Raw genomic sequence first — 24,479 nt, 5'->3', positions numbered from 1 at the left:
TGAACAGCAACACATATTATCCTTATAAGTCACTCTGTGGCATTATTTATATAGAAAATACTCAGATATATGGCATGAAGTCAATTACCTAAGAAGCAAAGTGAAACAAACAAAACCTGGGTTTTTCTCCCCATACCACTCTTCCATGAATCCCCAAATGAGCCTCTAGGATAAGATTCATTTCTTTGTTTTTCACAGTCCTCAGGGATTCTGTCAAAGCAGCTCAAATCCATATGCCATTACCTTAAATACTTTATCTTTCTTGTCAAAAAATGTACCAGTGGACATAAATATGTATTTAATATAATGTAAGACAAATTTTAAAAAACATTTTAATCCCTCTAAAATCAGGATGCATCTTCTAATCAATTATAAGAGCACTGTGTCATAACTTAATTGGCAGTGACTTTTCTCCTTGCTAAAGGATGCATAAAATCATTGTGCATCTTGCAATCAATAGCATTTTGAAGTCAATGAAATATGCTATAAGTATGCACAAGAATGTGAGTCTATGAATCATCCTATAAAATTAAAATCAGGTTAGCTACTTAAGTCTCTAATAAATGGCTCAATAGACCATGATAAGTAACACTGTTAGGAAATACTGAGAATTTTTGCTTTCATATTTCAAAAGGAGCAATGTTTTAGGATTTTGAACTTAAACACAGTGAGGACAGATATTTGAAGACATTTATTTTACATTAATATACTACAAAATGCTTTGTTTATATCATTATGCAAATCATCTTTTATAAAGCTGGCAGTCTATCTGAAAGGCAATGATCTCTTGGCATTTGGGATTTTCAAATTTCTCAAAATATTGACATGGTTAACACATGATACCTTTAACTTATATAAATGACACAAATAATTAAAATACTAATTTCCCTGTAATTCAAGCTTACAGCATTCACTGTCTATTACACTAAGAGAATACTTCGTAAGACGTGAATATTTAAATTTGAAATTTTAATAGTAAAAAAAGGAGATAACTTTCTTTTCCAAAAAATAAAAAATCTGTTGCTGTTTTCCCAAGGGAAATTTGTTAGGCACTGCTGCCAGTCTACCTCATGAATTTTTGCTCTACCAATTCAGGATTTATGATGATTTGGGTAAGAGCTGGGTTAAAGCTTGCAGGCTCCTTTAAGGCTTAGACTTTTTCTTTCCTATCTATTTCTCAGGGCAAAAAAAAAAAAAAAAAAAAAAAAAAAAATGGCTGGTGCACAACAACAATTTACTAAATAAATTAATGAGAGGTACAAGGAAAAAACATAATTTTTAGGGCATTTAACATTAAGAGACTAAGATGTACAAATACTGTTTTTTAAAATAAACCTCTATTAAACAGATTCACTAAAATATATTATTTCCTAATAAGAAACCCAAGGACCACACTGGTTAAAAAATAAACTAGTTAACATCAATATAATATTAAAATAATAAAACTGCATTCCATTTAAAATACAGAATTCCATTCAGACATCTCACAAAAATACTATACTAGCCTTTCCTCTAGCCATATCCACATGAGCTTTCATTTTGTAAATTGTCAATACCCTTCTAAGGTAAGCCTATCAAGTTTTGTTTTATTGCACAAATGTTCTCCCAGTTTTAAAACATTTTCACCTTATCTCTTATGGTATTGACATTCTTCATTTTAATTTAATAAAATCTGTCCAACTTTTCTACTATACTACCTAAATTTCAGTATTACATGGGAAGGACTTTGTCATCCCTAATTACAAGAATATGTCCTTGTATTTTCTTAATTATACTCAGCAGAATTTTTAAGGAAGAGTGTCATTGGCAATAAAGCATGGCCTTATTAACATAAAATATTTATTCGAAATTAGCCTTCGTTTTGAAAAATGTTATGTGTGGTAATTAAAATTTTTTTTAAATGAGAGTCACCATTTTTCACCCCTTGGAAACTCATTCACATTATCTTCAAAAATATTATTATAATTTTTTTATAATATCATTGTAAAATGAATAAAAATATTCATTTTTTAATGTAGAAAAGTAGGCGAGAAACTAGCATTTTTACTGACACACCAATTAGAGTTCATGATCCAATGGAGCCACTCTCACTTCTGACTTAGTCTCATTTTCCACAGGAACCTAACTTCCCTCAAGCTTCCCCAGACAAGAGAAGCATATTCCAGGGCATAAATCATGCCTATGTTAACAAAAATCCCACTTATCAACTGACTTTTCAGAGCAAATATGAGTATCATTCAGTATTACTAGAACAGATTTCCTTACTATATTTCTTAACTCATATAAACTACCTATATATATTTAGGCCCTCTTACTCTTATATAGATGGTGATATTCACAGAAATTATTTAAAAAATAAAAATGTTCTGGGGCTGAAGTATATAATGTAAGAGTGATACTGCTACTGCTGAAAAGAAATTACTGGTAATGATAGTGGCAATTGTAGGTTCTTATTGTGAGACAGAAAATAATGTTAAAAAAAAAATCATAATGCAAGCTGACCTAAAGTCTCTACCTTTCTCTATGGCCATTGTCTGAATCCTAACTCTTTTATCCTGGATCATCGTAACATTTCTGTAGGTGACTGCTATCATAATCTCATCATTCAAAAAGGTAAGTTAGAACAGAAATAAAACTGTACCAGAAATTCAACTATCACTATAACACAGATCTTATCTAGTTATACCAGGGAATAATATCAGAATAGCACAGTCCAAGACATGGGCTTGATTTTCCTCATGTACTTTCTGGTTGCACTCCCTTGGGTTAAGTTATTTAACATTATTCAACTTCAGCTTTTTCATCATGGCAAAATGATTAATTTACTTATAAAATGCTCAATTTCTAACATAAAATCTATGAGTACTTTTATACTACATTCTCAGAAAATTTTGATTACATGGTATTCAGAAACAGAGAAGAAATAATTTTGGATATCCTAAATGGTTTTAAAAAACAATTAACAATACAATGCAATTAAGTGAGAAATTACTAAAAATAAATAAGATCCCCATCCATGTGGAGAAAAAAAATTCCAACATGATTTGGGGTGGGGGGAGGGTCAGAGAAGAAACCAGCATAGAAAAGAATGAAACTAATAAATATAAAATTGTGTATGATACATCTAAGCAATACTTACAAGGAAATTAACAGCTTTAAGTGATTCCAATAGAGCAGAATAAAGGCTTAAAAATGAATGAGAATTCCAAGTTAAGAAATTTGAGTAACAGAACAAACCTGAAGAAAAAGACAGGAAAAGATAATAAAGAACAAAATTTAATGAAACTAAAAAGAATGAAGCAAGAAAGTATCATGAAAATCAGATGTTGGCAAAATAAAAAGAAAGTAAAACAGAAAACTGGCAACACTAATCAAGAAAGCGAGGAGAGGCACAAATCAATGATAGAAGCAATAAAAAACAGACATAACTACACACCCAGCAGAAATGAAAGAGAGTAAGAAAATACTACGACTGATTTTTTGCCAACAGATGTGACTGTTTAGATAAGATGGATAAATTATAAGAAAAATACAACTTCCTAAAACTGAAGAGAAAATAGAATGTTTGGATAATCCCTTATTGTTAAGTACACTTGGGAGTTAAAAGTCTACCCTGCAGTCCCTCCCAAAAGTCAAAATATGTTGTAAGACTTGCCTACAAAGGTACAGTTCCAATATCAAACAAACAGCTCCATGGGAATCAGAAGCATATAGTCCTCAGATCATCCTATCAAACTAGCATAACCTTAAAACAAAATCAGGCACAGAAAATTGTAAAACATAATAAAAATATAAACCAATGCCTTGAACATGGATTCAAAATTCTTCAATAAAATATTAACAAATCAAATCTAGCAGTGATTAAGATTAAACATCATGACCAAATTGGTTTAAAGATACGTAAGTCACTTTTAAACATCAGAATGAAAGAATAAAGGACATAGTAAGATCATCTTTACATAGAAACAAAACGTGATAAAAATAAAAATCCATTTATGATTTTTAAAAATAATTTCAACAAATAAAAAATAGAAGATAACACCTTTAAGCAACTAAAAAATATACAGACTCTCTTCCCACAAAAAAAGATAGCAAACATTTTAATGGTGAAAAATTAGAAGCATTTTCTTTAAAATCAGGAGCAAGTCTAAGATACCAATTTTACTGGAGCCAACTGAGCAAGATAAGAAAAATAAATAAAAGAAACAATTATTTCAAAATGAAGAAACAAACTTTCATTATTCCCAGCTGATATGACAAGAAAATCTGAAAACACCAGCAGACAATTTTCATAATGAATGAGAATCCAGCCAAGTAGCTGGATATAAAAATAAATATTCAAAAATATATTGCATTTTTATTTGCCAGGAGCTAGAAAACAATTTTACAAAAGAAAAAAATCATTAAAATGAGGAAAACACCAAATTCTAAGAAATAGAGCAGAAAAAAATAAAGATTCATATGGAGGAAAATGATAAAACACTAAAGAAAACACAAGTATCAGAAATATACAATCTTTTTTGAATAGGAGGCCTGAAAACTGTGAAGATGGTCAGTTTGCCCCAGATTCAATCAAACCCAAACAAAATTCCAACAAGTTTTTTAAAGACCTGATTCTAAAATTCAAATAGATGAGCAAAGAACTAGAAATAGTGAAAACATTCCTGAAGGCAAATAACACAAGGAATCTGCCCTACTGTATACAGTATATACTAGTTATTGCACACTGTATATATCAAGACAATAAAGTGGTAAGTAATTAACATACTGTGATATTAAAATATGGGTAAACAAATTCACAGAACAGAATAGAGAGCTAAGAAGCAAACCCACACAAAAATGAAAAATTAATATGAAACAGTAAAAGGAAAACATACTAAATGTTTCAGGGACATTTAACAATATTAGCAATGGTTACCCACTTGAGAAAAAAAGAAACTTGAATCCTAACTTACACTACATTAAAAAACTAGGTATATTTTTTTTAAAAAACAAACTCCTGATGGGTTTTTAATCTGAAACGTGGAAGTCTTATGGAAGAAAATATAGAAAATATATATATATACTTAAGACCTTGTGGTAGAGAAGAATTTCAGACAAAAATACAAAAAAATGAATCACAAAAGCAAGAAATTAATAGGTTGACAATATTAAAATCAAGAGCTTCTATTCACTTTAGTGAATAGAAGGCACTTTAAATGAAGTAAAAAATAAATCTGAAAAATAAAGCAAATAAAATGAATAAAGATAGTTATTCAAAATATATTAAGAAAAAGATAACTCAATTTTTACAAAATGGACAAATAATAATAGTAAGCATTTCAGTAAGGGGGAATACAAATGAAGACATGTTTGACATTATTAAATTAAATAAGCAGGAGGCCATTTGCCTGAGGCTGTCTCCTTACCTCGAGTTATGACCTAACAAACTGCAACCTCATTTAGTGTGCCAACACAAACCTAATTTAGAGTATTTTTTGTAAAAAATAGCTACTTTTCAGCCAATCACACGCAGTCAACTGATCAGATCATGCCCAAATAAGGCAAATACTTCATCACACCCTACCTGAACAAGGCAGGTGCCTAGTTGCAGCCAATCAGGTGATTTCTCACTTTGCTTGCGAGTTCAGCCTATACGAGCTTGCTGCTCACACTGCTCAGCAGAGATCTCTGAACCTCTTCTGGTTCTGAATGATGCCTGATTCATGAATCATTCTTTGTTTAAATAAAATCAGTTAAACTTTTTGTGTCTAAAGTTTTTCTTTTAACATTAGTAACCAGGGAAACAAAAATCAAAGCAGAATAAAAGAGGATTTAACATCTATCCAATTAGGAAAAAAAAGACTACAAATACCATGTACTTGATAATACAAAATGAATTCTTGGACACTAATAGCGGGAATGCAAAAAGTTTCCCCCAAAAAACTCTGGAAAACAATATAGCATCATTTTGTAGAGCTGAACATTCACATTCCCTATATATGCTCTAGAAACTCACACATAGGCACCAGGATATAAAAATATTCATAACTGCATTGTTTATGATAGCAAAAAGGTGGAAATAACTTAAATATCAACAGAAGAATGGGCCAACAATTTCATACAGTGCAATATTACAACAATGAAAAGTAACAGTTATGTGCAACGGCATGGGTGAATCTTAGGAACAACGTTAAGTGAAAAAAGCTGCAGAAGACTACGTACAATATGGTTTCATTTAAAAGTTCAAACTCAGGCACAACTAGAAAATATATTGTTTGGGGATACATACTTATATGACATAATTGTTTTTTAAAAGGACTGAAATGATGAACACAAAACTAAGGACAGTAAAACCTCTACAGAAGAGACAATGGGATGAATTGCCGATCAGCATGTGGGTGGATACAATGGTACTGGCAACATTCCCGTTCTTAAATTGGGTGTGAGAATCAAAGATTACCATGTCATTCTTATGCTTTGTAATTTAATATGCTACATATATTAATTTATATGTGTCAAACATTGTATGATAAAAATTTAAGAGTATTAAAATTAAAGCTTGAGAAAGCCATAAAAGCTCTCTTAATCGATCTATTTATTTCTTCCCAGTTAATTTTATTCATATTCCATTACCACATCTGTGACAGTCACTATTTCATTTAAATCCCACTCAACAATTTTAAAAATAGTGTCAAGCACAATGTGTGTTAAGAATCAGGAGATAGCACTGTAAGGAAAAACATAATGACTTTATGGAGACTTGTGTGAATGTTGCATCCTTATCTCTATCCTTAAATTGATTAAAATCAAAATAAATCAAATTAAAGTCATCTGATTTTCATTCAAAAGAGAAAAAGAATAAAATAAGTACATTAACATAATTTAGTGCATTTCTTTATTCTATTGGTGTATGATAGGCAAAGTCAGTTTCTTTACTTCCATATTACACTAAACAGATTTAATCCTCCTTAAATTATTAAAATACAAGAGGAAATGTCTTTTTTAATCTATTAATGAGGAAGTTGCTTTTAAGAGCCTACTACTATGCTAGATACTTCTGAAAATAAATTAGTTACTTGTCCTAATAATTACAAAAAAGAGAGAAAGGGAGAAAGAGCCTCAAATAAGTTAAAGACCACAGAACCTTTAATGGAGACAAAGCCTTAGAACTACAAGCAGTGTTTAAAAATAATTTTTTTAAAAAGAAATGTGGCAAAACTTACACGGTGAAAAAACCCAAAGTACATCAGAAAAACAATGAAAAAGAGATCTATTGTAGATGACTTACCATAATCTAAAATGAACGTCTATATTTTTAAAGTATATTCTTTGATGGAAGAAATGAATATCCTTTAAAATAAAATAGGTATCAGCAAGAAAAGGTTTGAAAAATCTCAACACCACTGTTACTCAGACTTTTCATGTTGTTAAAGAGAAACTGATATTATTTCTTACTTATATTTGAAAGGGAAAACTATTTTATTTTTAATTTCTGTATAAAAATGAAAGCCAAGCAGTAATTCTATGCAGTGAACTGCACAGAACAATGCTCACTTGGTATTCATCCTAGCTCTTAAATAAGTGTAGCCTGCCAACTGTAGCCCAATCCATTATTCTGAACCTCATTATCCAATTTCTCTTTCTAGAACCTTTGTTTCATTTCCTCCTTCCTATCAGGCATTTAGTTCACTGTTCTGAAAACTCTTGCCAAAGAAGTAACAAGGAAAAGGAAGACAGGCTCACATTTACTTTGCTACTAGAAGCAGCTCTAAACCATGATTAGATGTAAAAAAAAAAAAAAAAAAAAAAAAAAAAAAAAAAAAAAAAAAAGGCTGGCTATAGAGAAAGAAAACTTTAAAAGTATGGCCTCTTATAACCTGAGTGTCTCAAATGCCTCATGCGTTTAAGTCAGTCAACCCTTCAAAGGGACAAGGTGGCCATGGAGACATCTTTACTCTTTCTATTCTTGTTTTTCTGTAAGAATGTCATTAGAGGGTCAGATATACATGGCCCTTCCAGAGCTCCCATGGAAGGAGTGTGGGGTGAGGAGAAGGCAGACATGAGGGGTGCTACATAGTACCCCATAAATGTAAGACCAACCCCAAACCATCCTGAAGGCTTCACAGGCTGGTTTAAGGGATGGAGAACTGGGATGGCAGGAAATTACTTCCCCTACAGATACCTGCTCAGTAGTCTAACTAGATTTAAAAGCTATTTTTTGTAAAACGGCTTTCAATTGGAATCCTATTTAGCTAAATTACTCTGTCAAAATAGTCTGCTGTAATTTGAAGATACAAGGCAAAATAAATAATAAATCACGGAATACAAATGTCATAAAGAGAACTTTATTTGCCCACAATATTAAAAGCACATAATCAATTTTGCTCATTAACAGATAGTGTTTAAACAGTATTTACCTCACTACCTGACCATCCCTACATGCTCTTCTGCATCACATCTATTTTTTTGTATTACTTGGAAAGATAATCAATGTTTTCTATGGTGAAAACCAATTTTTTCCTTTCAAGTTTTTAATTTTAATACAAAATTACACCCATTGCAGCTGGTGAAATAATACAAAGGCATATAAATGAGTGGGTCATCTTCCCTTGCTCCTCTTCCCACTATTAACACATATCTGTATATAAATCCTTTCCAACATTGTCCAATCTCACAGAAGCCTCTGTGTGTGTATGCATATATATATATACATATAAATACTTGTATACACACTTGACTTTGTTAGTTTTCACAAAAAAATAAGATATTTTACATACTACATTGCGATGTTATTTTTCTTATTTGATAAGTTATCACCATCAACTAAAGTAATTAACACTTTTTCAAAGCTGCATGATACCCCAAAATATGAGTATACTACAAATGATTCAACTATTCTTCCACTGACTGGTATTCAGGCTGTTTTAGTTGCCTTAGGTTTTTGTCACTACAAAAAAAAAAAAGAAAACTGCATCACGTGAATACACACATGAACACACATGCATGGACACAGCCAACTGTGCTCCTTATATTGGTACTTTCATTGCTACAGGACAGTCTCACAAACAGGACTTTCAAAAGAGCTGCAACAACCTTTCACACTTCTACCAGTCATACATTAATATGTGGGAAACAGTTATAGAATGTGCTATGTGGCTAAAATGTTTCATGAAGCAAAGTCCACAACATTTTAAGTATCAATAAGTTCAAGGGGATTTCTAATTTTGTGATATGTCTATATTGATTTATTTCATAAGGCTACATTTATGAGGTATATTTATAGGCATCATTGCAAGAATAAAGTTTACATTCAAGCTGATTTTAATTTACCTTTTTTTGAAACTTCTGCCCCATTAAGTTCTTTTTGTGCTTCTTCAATTTTGTCTAAGAAAAACAGAGAAAAATTTATAAATTAACTTACCTTAAACAAATAAGAATACAGTAAAGCAAACATACTACTTTTAAACAGTGTCAGATACCTAGTAATAACTGTGTTGAATAAATTATGATACAGATGTGTATAAACTGTTGAAGGATATATTCCCTTTTAAATTCATAATTTTAATCATTTCTTAGTCATAAGGACTACTTCCAATTAATAAATGTTTCCATAATGCAAATAATTAGTACACTTTAGATACTGAACTACAGCTTTAAAAGTCTAGTCATCTTATAAAAGTATCTAAAAATAATACTATCTTTACATACAAAGTACCTAATAGGGATTTTAGAGATATAACAAATGCCTACTAGCTTAGAAACAACCAGATTAAGCAAAGCTAAGACTTAAGACAGAAGATAGAAAAGGATGGAAAAACAGAGACGAGGATGAGCTGAAATATGGCATGGCAGAAAGTGTCTATCCCTTGCTGGCAGCATAGAGCTGACAGATCTATGAAGTATGAGGACAGAGTACTGCATTCAAGAGGTACTATACACAACTCACTGCAGAACTGCTACACATGTGCACAGTTTTGTCAGACAGATGTAACCCAGGAGCAATAACTAAGAGAATTGGGAGCAGTGCCTCGCTCCTGCTGTTCTTTGACCTGGGGCTCTGTGCACAACTGGATTTTGTAAATATGTGCATGCTCTATTTCAATAATAATTAATTTAAACTTTATAAGGATACACATACTTCATGACATGGGCAGTAATCGATTCCAAATTTAACACACTGGTCTAGGTGCTTATTAAAATGGCAAAAGGAACAAATTCCCAGGGTACTATTTTGTACTGAACTGAAGACAATACTGATAATTATATAACATTCTACATATCCCAAATGTGTAAGTACAATTTAAATAAATGCATCAGCTCAGAAGTTGTCTCCAATGCTGACCCTACCGCTGCTCACTGGCCATGGAAGATGTAACCTCCAATATGGTATCCTACTCCAAATAAATAAAAGGCAGACACCACACACCATGGGCCCTTCAAACTCTGATCTACCTGCCTCTCTCCCTATCTTGCCAGAAAGGCCAAGAAATTCAGAGAACCTTCTATTTACAGATCAAATGTCTTTCAATTGCATATTGATCCAACTTGCCAAGGCAAAGTGGGAGAACAGAACAAAGGAAGCAAGCTAGTTTGAAATATAGGACATTACATCTCAACAATAGTCAAAAATAACTAAATTTTCATCCTGATAAATGTATCGCCCACAGCAATGTCTTATTTGCTTCCTGCGAATTATCAGATCCAGAATAGAATTTGAGAGTAGTACAGGCAATCTTTGGAATAAGACAATTTCTCTTATTTATAAACTTTAGTTACTGCTCATGAAATGATGAGTGAAGTTGAAATAGTCCTGGAAAAAAACACACATTAAATGCAGAAACTGGATCCTGTGCTCAGTGGTAGTTTTGCTTCAGAGAGAAAAATATGGAATGCTTGCATGAAACCCGTATTAACAAAGTGTAAGTAACAAAAGGCTAAGACCCACTTTTAAAAAACGAAATACATGAATTACCTGCAGATTTTCAAACTATAAATAATAAACAAATCACATAACATACAGTACTTGAAAAACATGTAAAAGGACTTTTATTACCAAAGCACTATTATTTCTATGCCAGTAATTCACCCAAACTTAAGAATCATAAATAATATATATGTATTATATATTCACAGTAGTAACAACTGTGCTTAATAGTTTATGTGCACATAATTTTGCATTACATAATAAAAACAACTTTTCTTAATAGAATCAGTTGTGGCTTAAAGCAACAAGAACTCATGATTAACAAATACTTACAGAATAGTTGTTGTTAAGTAATTGAAGTTTGGCCACTTTCTGTTTGCACTTCAACATAACAAAACTCTTACAAAAATAACTTGTTTATATCTGCTTACAAAATACTAGTCTCTGCTTTTAAAATTTTCAATTAAGTTACCTTTTTTTTTTTTTTTTTTTTTCTTTGAGACGGAGTCTCGCTCTGTCGCCCAGGCTGGAGTGCAGTGGCGTGATCTCGGCTCACTGCAAGCTCCGCCTCCCGGGTTCACGCCATTCTCCTGCCTCAGCCTCCCGATAAGTTACCTTTTTATCTTGATAATAACAGCATATAAATTTAGACTACTGATTTAGGACAGCGACTACAATAAATATAATAAGTACCTCCTCAAATGCTTCTACCTATAGCTCCAGGTCAATAGGTAAACAATCTCCAATTAGCTTGTAACAGCCATTATAAAAGCTTTTGCTTTGGGCAAGTTTTATTACAATTCCTGTTTATATTTAGTGTGTTTTTATAATTCTCCTGGTAAATATGATGTGTTTTAAAGACACTCTCCAAAATTACAAAGAAAGTAGTCATTTACTACACGCTCTTAACTGATTCATACAAGACAGTTTACTGATATGTAAAGCATTATTTATATTTTTTCACCGTGACAGAGAAAAAATATAGTTTTACGTTTCAACTAATATCCCACGTGCATACATATTATGCATACATGTAATTCCCTATTAAAAATGAAAAATCCTGCCCCTTTCTCAACTACATTAATTTCAGGGCTGCCTGCTAGACTCTAAATCTACAGCTTTAAGTTCATCAATTTAAGAGGCAGTTTCCAACACATCCTTTTTGCCAAACCTTTACCAAGGGTAACACTTCCCAGCAATCACATCTCTCACCGTAAGTCTTGATTTAGGGGAGGGGGAGCAAAGGGAAAAAAATGGTATGTTAGACTCTAAGACATCCCCCATCATGCCCTCCCCACCATCACTGGGATCTGGGTTAACAATTTCCCAAAGCACTACACATTCAGAAATAAATAATAGTTTCTCTGTTGCTGTTACCTAAAAATAAAAATAGTTATACAAACAAAAAGAATACTCATACCACGTCAGTAAATCTGAAGCCCATAATATGCATTCTTACTATAATGAGTTCTCACTGTATTTAAATTAACATGTAATCTTAATTCATTCAATTTTTACATTAAATACACTTGGAGGAGCCATCACTTGGAAGAAAGATCCCAGCAAACACGTGAATGGATCTGTAATCTTTAAGATCCAGAAAGGCCAGTGGCTAAAACAGCAATAGGCTAGAAGAGAAGTAACTAATAGTATAGACTAAATTTTTGTTCTACAACTATTAAAAATGTATACTATTAAAAATGTATACACAGAAACTGTTAATGATAAAGGCTATAAGAACTATTTTGTGTGATACCTTAAATTAAAATTTTTGTGTAAGAAAATGATGCAAAAATATCTCATTTTCATCATTCACAAATAATCATAAAAGAAGTCTCTTTATTAGTGAAACATAATCTGAAACCACTGAACAAAAGGAAAAAGTCCTAGAGCCGTTAAGAAATAATAATCTTTCTTTTAGGGTTTCTGGAAGAAGACTGAATTAAAAACAAATCATTTATAGAAATTACATAATCTTCAAATAAGGATTTACAGTAGCCCCTTGCTCTCTGACCATTCTTCAGTCTATGCTAAAGTGCGTGTGGGGAGGATCTCCCTCACCATCTCAGAGGCCTGCCTCTCATTCCCCAAGAGCCTTGGGCTCTAATGCATCACAGGCTGGAGGAGCAGCCCACTAAGTTGTTAGGATTTGGTTCAATGAATGCTGTGTTTTTACTGCAATTGCATGCCTGCTCTGTGTCAGGTCTAATGTGAACAGTTACAGGGAAAAAGGTATCAGGCCCTCCCAGAGGGGCTCCTACTTTAGTGTATCCTTACAAATCATTTTAATATCAATTTGATGGTAAATAAGGCTCAAACTCCCGTGTGTGGTTAACGAGGTTCTTTGTGATCTAGTTACCTCTTCGCCCTTTGCCACTTCTGTTCTCTCTTCAAGATCAGGCACAGTGAAGTCCAGGCTCAACAGACCCTAGGACTTAACCCCCGCTTTGTCCTCTTCCCTGAAGGTGCCTCCCACACTGTCCCTTCTCTGTGGGGCGTCCTTTCAAGATGGGGCTTCTCTGGGCAAACTTCCCTAACACCCTTGTCCAGAGCCCATCACTTTCTCTGTACCACCAGTAAACGTCGTGCACAGAACCCTGTTTCTCTGGAGCTGCATAGCTCATGATCGTTAGTAATAATGGCAATTAGATGGAGCTGAGTGGTTTACTGATCATATAAACACTGACAAGACAATAACCTGTGACACAGAACCTGCATTCTGAAGAGAAAACGAGAAAAAAGCACCTACACACAAACTGAAAACTGGCACTGCGTGGTTTCACTTAAGAATCTAGCATTTTATCATCTTTAACATTATAAATTATGTCAACATTTGGGAAGCTGTATCAGTACCCTGAAAGCACTCGAGTCAACTATTGCTCCCTTAGATCTATAAGAGATTTAAGTCATGTCTCACCTACTTCTATCAGCTCATCCTTCTCTCATGCTGTTCTGCTGGGTACCATACAGCCTCTGCGCTAGCACCCGTGCATCCTCCCTCTTCATTTAGCCTTCAAAACCCACACTGGTAACATTTTATGAAGTAAATCCTAATGAGCTGTAAAAGGCACCTCTGTTTACTGAAAGAGGTACCATCTGATTGAAAAAAGATCACCATATGTAACTGTACTTACTATTTTTACTACTGAATAAAACATAATTCCTACTTCCTCTCATTATATGCCAGTGCAAGCACCTTACTCTTACTGTGAACTGTAAGTGCTATTTCAATAGCACTAAATAAATGACAATGGCATAAAATTAAAATTGTATCCGGCACACACAGTCATTTATACATGCTCTTGTAAGTGAAGATTATTCCTAGTCTTCACTACTAAGTAAACTGAGTAAACCCACCTTTACAATCAACCCATTTTAACCTCCAAGTTTCACATCTCAAATACCGCTGGACTTACCTGTCTTTGAGGAAGATGGCACGCTGTTATAATGCTGAAAATGATAGTCTAGACTAGCAATATTTCAAACAGAAACACTGCCTGCAGTAAGTGAAAAAGAAATCAAAGACTCAACTCTGTGCTAATGAATTTGAAAATTGTGATGAACTACTAAAATCCTAGAAAAACACATAACTACCCAAACTGATCCAGAATGAGGAAAGCTTGACCAGAATAACCAGCACTGACAAAGCTGAGAGAGTTGCCACAGCATTACACCGAATTTGCTTTTTAAAAAAATTCACTGGGCCTGGAACCTTATTATCAACTTCTTTCAAATTTTAAAGAATAAAGCATGTCCTAAACTGCTCCAGAGCCCAGGATAACACAGAAGGCATTCTACATTATTTCATACAGCTGGCATGCCTCAGATACCAAACCCAGCCAAAGGGGCAGAAAAACCAACACCACACATGAACACAGCTTTAACAATCTATATCAAGAAGCACATTCACAGAAAATAGGAAGCAAAGTTATTTCAATATTCAGGAGCAACATATTATAATTATTCACAGCAATAGGTCAAGGAAGGGGAGTAAAGATAAGTTAAATAATGTCCCAAATGTACTTGATTAAATCATATCTATCTTTAATGTTTCAAAAAAACCCTCAATATTACATAGAAAAGGATATTCTTCATCATACTAACCAAGTGTTATCCTAACAAATATCCTGAGCAAAGAAATCAGTCAATAACCATGTTCCCCTGCAGCTCTGGTAGGCAGCCTTCCCTGACATCTCCCTCAAACTCCTCTGTGTCCCTGGCATTCTTTTCCTACCCCTAGAGCAGCAGCGGTCCTCACGGCATATTCTGAGTCTGTTTGCTTGCTTTCCACATCAAACTGTATCTTACTCCACAGAGCACATAGTTGCCAGGCTCACTAGACCCTTGACACACAGTTGTCTAATAAATGAATTGCTATTGCGATATTACTCCAGCATTTTTGTTAATAATAACTTGGCAGGAATTCTATATACAAAACAATATGGAGCTGGTTAAACAAATACTTAAATATTTCTATACAAGAGAATGTTGCTTAGCCATTAAATGTATTTTTTACAAAATATTTATTGATGGAAAATGCTCAACATATATTATATTAAAAAGACATAATTCTAAACATTTTGCGCCATGAAGATGAATGTGTAGAAATGTACAGAACCACACACACACACACTTGACAGACATATACACTCATATGTCTATGAAGAAGGCCCAACTGGGTATCTGAAGGTAGTGCATTAACAGACAGTTTTCATTTTACCATTTATATTTTCTCCAATTACTAAAGTACCTACAATGAATACATATCTTAATATAAACTGTATAATTTAAATTCAATAAAAGCTAACAATGTGCTCAATTATCTTTTTTAAAATGTTGGCTATAGATTCCAAATTGCAAAGTTCCAATCACACAGAAAACTACAGAATAATTCCTAAAACATGGAAACATTCATACACATAGTCCATTTGGCTCAGCATGTATTCATTAGCTCCTGTGTGCCGGCACTAAGGATACTCGAAGATGAACAACCCTGCATGCAGGAACTTAGGGAAATAAATAAGCAATTCCTAGGCATGCAGTAATGCAGTGACTATATCCAAAGAGTCAAGGGCATTCAGGTAGAGGGGCATTAGGGTTTGGAAAGGCAAACAGGCAAGTTCATTGAGAACTCAAAGCAGTTTGGATGAATCTAGAGAGAGCAGAGTCTAGCGGTAAAGAGTTCAGGAGCCACTTTCTTACATAACTGGCAGTTAAAACCATAGCCTAGAGTTGGTAGAAGCAAAAATAGGGCTTTCTATGAAAAAATTTGACCACAGGTATCAAGATCTTAGAAAACCCTATCTTTTAATAGAGTAATCTGGTCTATCCTGAGACTATGAAAGAAGTGAAACAAATGCTACCTATCAGAGTGCTTTTCATGACAGACAAAAACTGAATAATCAATAGCACCTGGGATATAGAAGGTGCTCAATGAATATCTGTTGAATGAATGAATATTTAAGAAATGGTTAAATAATTTATGGTACCTGCATATGACAGAATATTACAGAGCCATGATACTGTAGGTTTGAAGAAGGACAGACTGAATCAGATACTCCAGGAATGACACCCCAGACTGTATACATTCTTTTAAGCTTTGACAAGTGGTTCTGTTGGGTTAATTACTCTCCATTTAAGGCAGAATGGAAAGTAGTTCCAAATTTTAAGGAGCAAGTAGAGGAAAAGAAACACACACACAAAAAAAAGAGGCAAAAAAGGAATGGTTAAAAAAGGAGAACAGAAAGTATTTTGGCCACAGAAGTCAAGAGAACAGCATTTCAATGTCAAAATCAGTAGAGGATGCAAAAGGTAAGGACTGAAAAAGCTTCCTATGAATGCAGTGATTAAGAGGCCACTGGTGGTGTTTCCCGAAGCATGCAGGGTATGGGGAAGCCTGGAGGGAAGTGGGCTGAGGAAGTTATCTGACAGGACAGAGGAGAGAGGGGAGAGAAGAAAGCGAAGTGGAACTGTCTTACAAACTCCTGAGCTTAAAATGAGAGTGAACTGCGAAGGAGCAGGGGATAGAGAAACACAGGGTCAAAGGAAAACAGTTTTGACTATTTGATTTGTTTTGTTCTTCCAAGATGTTCATAGGCCCAGTGGGAGGAGCCAATCAAAGAAGAGTGAAAATACAAGAAGAATAAGAGGTGTGGAGCGGCAAGGTTTTGGAGAAAGCAGAGCAGGGCATCAAGAGTCCAGGCCGAGCATTGGTTTAAAACTGGGGAAGACTCGAGGCTGTTCTCTGAGGCCAGAGGGAAGGAAAAGAGGACAGAAGGAATGTTAGGTGAAAGGAAAAGTCTGCTAGTGGAAAGGATGAATTTAAGGCAATTCATATCCAACTGCCTCCACTGTACTGAGGTAAGAGACATCGCTGTCTACAAAGAAAAAGGAGTTTAGTGAGTGTGTAAGGGGCTACAGAGACTAGTAACAACATGGTAAAGTGACTGATGGGAACGCAGGAGCCAACCAAGTGTGAAGACAAAAGCACTGCTGAACAGGAACTAGGCAATCTGTGAATGTGGAAATCCATGCATTTTTGGTGTCTCCAATCTGCACAGCGGTTTCATCTACTCTTACAAAGCTTGGCAACTCAGATGAAGAAGTGGAGAAGGGATGCCACGTTTGGATATTTCCAGGAGGAAAGACAGAAAATTCAGTGAGATGAAGGTGCTAGAGAGGAGTTCATCTGATGGACCAAATATACAGGATGGATAGAGGCTAGAAAGGCAGTGTGAAGAGTGACACAGGTACCAAGAGCAGATGGCCGAATAGGAGGGGAGAGCTGGAAGTCAGAGCGCCCAGAGATAGAGGGAGCTGCAGGTTTTAATTAATTTATAGGTAATGGTTCAAGGGTTTTTAGAAGATCCAGAGTGGTTATGGACAAAATAGAGATAAAAGTTAAATGGACATGAACAATGTCTACCCTAGTGTGATAATGAGCTGTGGAATAGCAAAGGTGATTAGGAACAAAACATTCTATAATAAAATTTAAAATGTGAAATGCCTCATCTTGCTACACTTTTATGGTCTGCCCTTTGCAAAACTCTTCACTTGTCCTTTTCAGAAAGCATGTTTCCATTGTGATACTGAAAAAAACTTTTAAAAGTTCAAAGAGAAAAGCAGATATGAGGTCCACTGTACTTTTAAGATCATAGATCAACTAAATGTTGTTTCTTCTTTATGAAAACCATCTTGATATCAAAACAGACCATGAAAATAACAAAATGTACATAGACACACAAGAAATGTGTTACACTGAGCCTTCTAAGGATTTTACATTATTTTGTCTTTTATCTAATTATTTATACATACAGTCTACATCAATCACCTGGTTTCATTTGGCAGCCTTGTTCTGAGAACCGTGTGAGACCACCACCCTTAAACTGCACTTTTAATAGTGGGGGAAAGAAGTTCCCCCTTATACTAAATATGTTTTTACCCAGAGAAGATGCTAGGAAGACCACTGTCTTTTACGGTTGAGCACACATTCCCTAAGAAGTAAAAATAAAAGCAAACTCCCAAAGTCTCCTTCCGAAAACCTCACGCTATTTCAGAGCCCACAGGAGCCCAGGTGAGGGGCCGAGCTAAAAGTCCAAAAGCACCTTCTTTAGACAGGTGTCAAATCAGCTTAGCCCAAGGATGATTCTCTTAGTGCCACTCTTTTAGCTCCTGCTTTGATGACCCTTTATACATCCCCTACAACAGTAAAACCCAACTTTTGCTGCATATTTTTAAAGATGTAACTCATTTATTAATAAAACAGCAAGACACTATAACTCATTCAAAGGAGAATTCAAAGACCAGATATAGATAGATAGATAGATAGATAGATAGATAGATAGATAGATAGATGCCATCAGGAATGTCAAAATAAATTTGCTTAATTATGTGAAAATAATCAACATCCACAGGGCAATAATCAATTGCATCTTCACCAGGCACAATTTGCATTTCCATGGACAAGAATCAAATTTGTTGTATTAATTTCTATTACAGAGTTGTTAAATAATTGCTGCATATTTGAGTCACCTAATATTAGTCATTTAAAAATCTTGATACTCAGGCTGCACCCCACTCCAATTAAATCAGCATTTTAAAAAGTTTCCCAGGTGATTCCAACATGCGGCCAACCTTGCAAATCAATGTTCTCTAAATTACAGATATTATCTGGTCAAGATTCAAAATTGTATAAAATGCAAGTAGTTAAGGGAGAAAAGTCTTATCAGCCAGCTCTTCGAAGCAATATTTTATCAAGTACCAGGGGCAGCAGCAGCATCTGTCTGCCTTATCAAAGCTGCTGCTGATGTTAGTGGATACTGAGGAAGATAAGGAAGGAAAAGTTCAATGTGCACTTCATGGCTAAGAATGTCTGATTAAATTATACCTCTAAAATCCAAAGCCAGAGCCTATATTCTTAATAGGTATTAAACCAAAAATAGACCTAATAATTATTACTGTCAGCCCTAAACTAGAACATAATTTTCCAGCTGAAAATTTAATGCTTGAAGATACAAAAACTATTTAAATATATAAACTATTGTTATAAAGATGTTGAAAATTGATAAGCTTTCCAATACATATTTCTAATAATATAGTTTTCTAATAATCACAACAAAATATGTTGCCCACTGTGGGATGGATATAATTATCAGAGTAGGACAACATTGGTTTCCTCTTCCCACTGGATGATTTCTGATGTAGCGAATGGAAGGAGGTAGTCATCGTAACCATGGTGGGAGAGAAAGAACAAGACAGTATTCTCACCCTGAGAGGCTACATGCCAGGGTCCACTGAACTTGGGCTACTAATCCAGTATGGATTCACACATGCACACGCATACACGCACGCACACACACACACGGGCACATGCATCCACACCCTGAATTTGGGGCTAAGGATGCAGATTTACGGATGGTTGGGAGAGACCCAGGATCTCAAAGACTTAAAAAAAAAACAAAACAAACTCACTGGCATGCTCCTCCAGCTTTTCAGGCAGGCCACTACCCCACCCCTTGTCAGCAAATAATTACATCCGTTTTCCCCTATAATAAATGTTAAAAGTATATATATGTGTATGTGTGTGTGTGTTTATATATATGTATATATGTGTGTATGGTGTGTGTATATATGTGTGTGTGTGTGTGTGTGTGTGTGTGTGTGTGTGTGTGTGTGTGTGTGTATGTATGTTTTTTTTTTTTTTTTTTTTAAGGAGGACTCAGATACAAGGTGCTGCTATTACCTGGGGCAAAAACACAGAAACTAAGCCACTAAGTGTAGTGAACTCTGGCTGCCTCTCCAAGTCCGAGCCGCTCCCCTTCCTGGGCCTCGTGCACTTAGCTCACTGCAGACCAGGAACCGTGAGAACTGTACTATGTGTTGGAGCAAATCCTTTTTGATATTTCAGATTTCTCGTTCTGTTGAAACAACACACAGTCTGAGAAAAGCTTGGTCTACTGGTACTGGGGCAGAGGATCTGAGCAACAGAGACGGGGCAGCACCAAGCCTGACAATGCGGACCAAGTCAAACAGAAACACAGACCACCGAGACTATTCTTTCAGACGTTCTTAAATGCTAAGTTGTCAATTAGTGACTATGTTTTTTAGCTATTATAGCTGAGTCAATGCTTTGCTTGGCATCTTTCACATCCCTTCTCTAGGAGTATTGAGATCAACAGACCTGCCTGTCAGATATTAATCCTACAGTCACTATTCACAACTGTCCCATTAACTTGCCACATGCATTCTTCTTCACCATCTTCTTACCTAAACAATGTCCTCTTCTTTTGTAATCCTTTCCAGAATTGGTAATTCTCTGTGGGGGAAATACAACAGCAAGCAAGATATAGCCTCTTTTCAAGAAGGTACTCCATCGCATTCTGTGATCTCAAATTACTACAGACACAAACACATCCATACTCTCTAAGAGAAAAAGGAAAGGATGAAGATTTAAAATGTGGGAGTAGTGGAAAAGAAACAGTGAAAATAACTGTCCAACCCCCTCTTGAGTAAGAAAAGGGAGACCGAGAGGCACAGAAGATGAGAAAGGGAAGAATGCCATTACATTTCTCCTAGAAGTCTCAACAGAATGAGATGTCAATTTGAGATAAATAATATACTGATGCTTCAGTTTTCTACTATAGACCCAACGACCAAACCAACAGCTAAGACTTAAGACCTTCCAGCCCCAGACACCAGACTTATCATCACTGTGTTGGCACCTTCAGCTGGTGGATCTCCAGCCCCATCTTCCCCTTGTAAGTTTCGCACATTCCCTGAGAAGGCTCCTTACTTCAGGAAGCTCTCACTTCCCCATCACATGCCTACGAAAGGTGACAAGTGCAGATGACTTATGACAAGGACGCCAAGGACTTCAGAGCTCCTGTCCAGGATCCCATGGCACGAGAGCACCCACCTGGAGTCTTGAATGTAACCCTGAACAAAGCGTCCCTCTGGACACAATGGCATCGCCACCAGGGATGACATTAGCAGGATGAGCTCTGTATTGCCAGTGACAATAGTCAGGTACATCGCAAATTAAATACCTTTTGCAGGCTATGCTGAAAACCTAATCTGATATGACACATTATTACTAAGGGCAAATGTGGTCTGGGCACCAAACCACAGATTTAAAACTGAATTTTTGTTACATAATCCAGTTATAATTGAGGCCTCACTGCATGTGACTCGGGTTCACAATGCTTCAGATAATTCACTTAGGAAGAAAACTCTGTCAGTAAGAGAAGTTTCTGGGCTCCTCCTGGGGCTTTGGAAGTTGTAGTTTAGGGCCCTGGCTTCCTATTTGATATACATCATCCCTCCAGCAAGATCCACCTCTATGGAAAACTTACTCTAGGTAATCTATGCTCACATCACAGAGACTCTGAAAAGGCCTCTCTCATGTAACGTTAAGTAGCTGACTATATTCTAATTAAAAATGAAACAAGAATTCTCTTTCCTTCAGCCCCAATCAGAAATTTGGCAGACACATTCACTCACTACCTGTTGCACAGATATGGCTATCTGCTGTGGTCTCGATGTTTTTGTCCCCTCCAAAATGCATGTGTTGGAAACTTAATCCACAATGCAACAGCAATGGGAGGCAGGGTCTACTGGGAGGTGTTTAGGTCATGAAGGCTCCACCCTCATGATGGACCTATGCTGATATAAAAAAGGATTGCAGGAGTGGGTTTACTCTCTTCTGCTCTTCAGCCATGTGAGGACACAGGGTTTGTCCTTCTCTTAACCTTCTGCCTTCCTCCATGTGAAGACACAGCAAGAGGGCCCTCACCAGTGCTGCCACCTTGATCTTGGAATCCCAGCCCCTAGAACTGTGAAAAAGAAATTTCTGTTCCTTATAAATTATCCAGTCTCAGGTGTTTTGTTATAGCAAGCACAAACAGACTAAAACAGCATCTCTCTCTCTAAGATGTTTTCAAAGTAATTTTATCTGATTTTGAACTATTTTTTCTTGTGAGTTTTTATTTCAAAAAGTATACCATACTTCAAATCAATAAACATGTGCTTAATTAGCAACCCATACAAGTCAAAGCCATAAACAGAGATATGTTAGGCAACAAATATATATTCAAATATAATCTGATATTGAAAGAATATCTAAAAACTTAAAAGCAATCAGTTAATATTCTTTAATAAAACATATTTCTATATTTGACCGTTTGAAAAAACAAAGACCAATGGTAAAAAAGCTATAAGACAAACAACTCAGTTCCTTTCACAAATAACCTGCAAAAAAAGCAAGAAGAGAATTGGAAAGGGTACCCACAGATCAAAAGAACACAAAAGATACATCAACTTATAAAACAGGTGGAGCTTATTTGCCCTCATTCTAACGAAATGTTTAAAAAATTACAATATTGGGGACAACTGGAAATTCAACTACTGACAGGATATTTGACCATATTATTAAGGAAATTACTCTTCTTTATTTTTTTTTGTTTCACAAAGGTATTGTGATGACATGAAAAGATATCCCTTATCGTTTGGAGCTTATATAATGAAAACATAGGAATGAGATGATATCCTCGAGGTTAGCTTTAAAGCAATATGGGAGGGTGGAAGTAGCCAGAGTAGTAAATGCAACCAGACTGGCTACCAGCTGTTAGTTACTGAAGCTGAATGGTAGGTAAATGGAGGCTTATTACACTATTCTATTTTGTAATCATTTTAAAACTTCCATAATGAAGTTTAGGAAAAAAAAAAAAAAGCCCAATCTGAAATTTTTTAAAAACTGAAAGATTACCAAACTCTTAACACGTGTTGTTGTAGTGTTAGTAATAATAAACAAGAAATGACATGTGACAGTGCAAGACGAGTGAGGTGAAGCAGCTAAAGGCCAGCGCAGAGTGGGCATTCAAAAGGTCACTGCCCCTAAAAATCATCTGAGCCCAAAGGAAAGGAAATAATTTCTGAACTACCACTAGGAGTCAGGTTTGCACACACCAAAGCTGAAAAGGATAACAGAATAGAAAACAATTTGTAGACATCCAAAGTTCTTCATTCCTTTCGAGGGGATTGGGAGACAGGGTCAAAGACCTCCCCTTTAAGAATCTGAAAATTGGAAAGCCTTCAAGATACAAAATCTAAAACGCCAAACCCAAGGAGCAGAGCAATGTACATGGTACACTTCCATCTGTGTCATGCACGTGTCTACGTGCCTGTGCGTGTGCATGAAAGGATACACAAGTCACTGCTGCAGTCAGCCCTGAGGAAAGGGGCGGTGTGAGAAAGACACAGGTTTCACTGTACTTTTTTTACTGTCTTTTCTGTTTGAACTAATTAACTTGTGAGATTTAACTTTGGTTTTTGAAATTTAAACGATATCTAATACAAGAAGAAAGTATTTCAACTATCCCAATTTGCCACTGTTAACATATTACCACATTAGTTTCCAGGTTATTTTTCATGTTTGTGTATGTATACACACATACTATCAAACATGAAAAGACATAAGAAAATATGGATACATTCTTTCTATCTTTATAAATTACATCTTCATCATCCTACTCCAATACTGATCCATCACTTTTTCAGTTAAAAAAAGTGATAATTTTTTAAAAAGAATAAAACTTCAAAAGATCTCTATTAAAAAAAAAACTCATGACCAGCGTACAGCCTCTCTCAGAAAGAGAGACAAGGACATGCGCGCGCGCACACACACACACACACACACACTTTTTCATACAATTAAGAACTGCAGCAATCTATGGAGACCCCTAAATCCATGTCAAGAACCCCTGCTACAGACCTACACTACACTATCATTATTCTTGCACTGTGAATGAGGATTCAAAGACACATTTTTATGGTGCTACTGAACACTAACTTTTCTGCTCATTTTCATTTTTTTCAGTTGTTAAATTTCTCCCCAAATAATATAGTAATATAGCTCTTACTAGTACACACTATTCTTATTTTGCCATACAGAAAAATAAGTTTAAAAAGTAGGTATATAATCTTTCCTTTTCTTAATTTCCCAATCCAATTATTTTTAACAACTCTCATAGGGTGGAAGAGAGTAGACAGGAAAGAAAAAATCACTGATATCGGGGCA

The 24,479-nt window shown here is 35.2% G+C and overlaps 1 protein-coding gene across 8 annotated transcripts in view; it reads right to left on the bottom strand.

Moving 5' to 3' along the window:
• Positions 1–24,479, bottom strand: part of HIVEP1 (HIVEP zinc finger 1) — a 156,326-nt gene that overhangs the window by 66,280 nt on the left and 65,567 nt on the right. For 6 of the 8 annotated variants that reach the window (XM_016954906.4, XM_016954907.4, XM_063812782.1 and 3 more), the window contains one exon: positions 9,313–9,366. The exons of the other annotated variants lie outside the window; for them this stretch is intronic. In XM_016954906.4, coding sequence (XP_016810395.3) covers positions 9,313–9,366 — 54 coding nt within the window. The remainder of the gene's footprint in view (positions 1–9,312; positions 9,367–24,479) is intronic. 8 annotated transcript variants of the gene reach the window in all.

This window comes from Pan troglodytes, chromosome 5 (assembly GCF_028858775.2).
Source record: "Pan troglodytes isolate AG18354 chromosome 5, NHGRI_mPanTro3-v2.0_pri, whole genome shotgun sequence".
NCBI lineage: Eukaryota > Metazoa > Chordata > Mammalia > Primates > Hominidae > Pan > Pan troglodytes.
The sequence above is the reverse complement of the archived record's forward strand: the minus strand, read 5'-3'. Positions and strand labels throughout refer to the sequence as shown.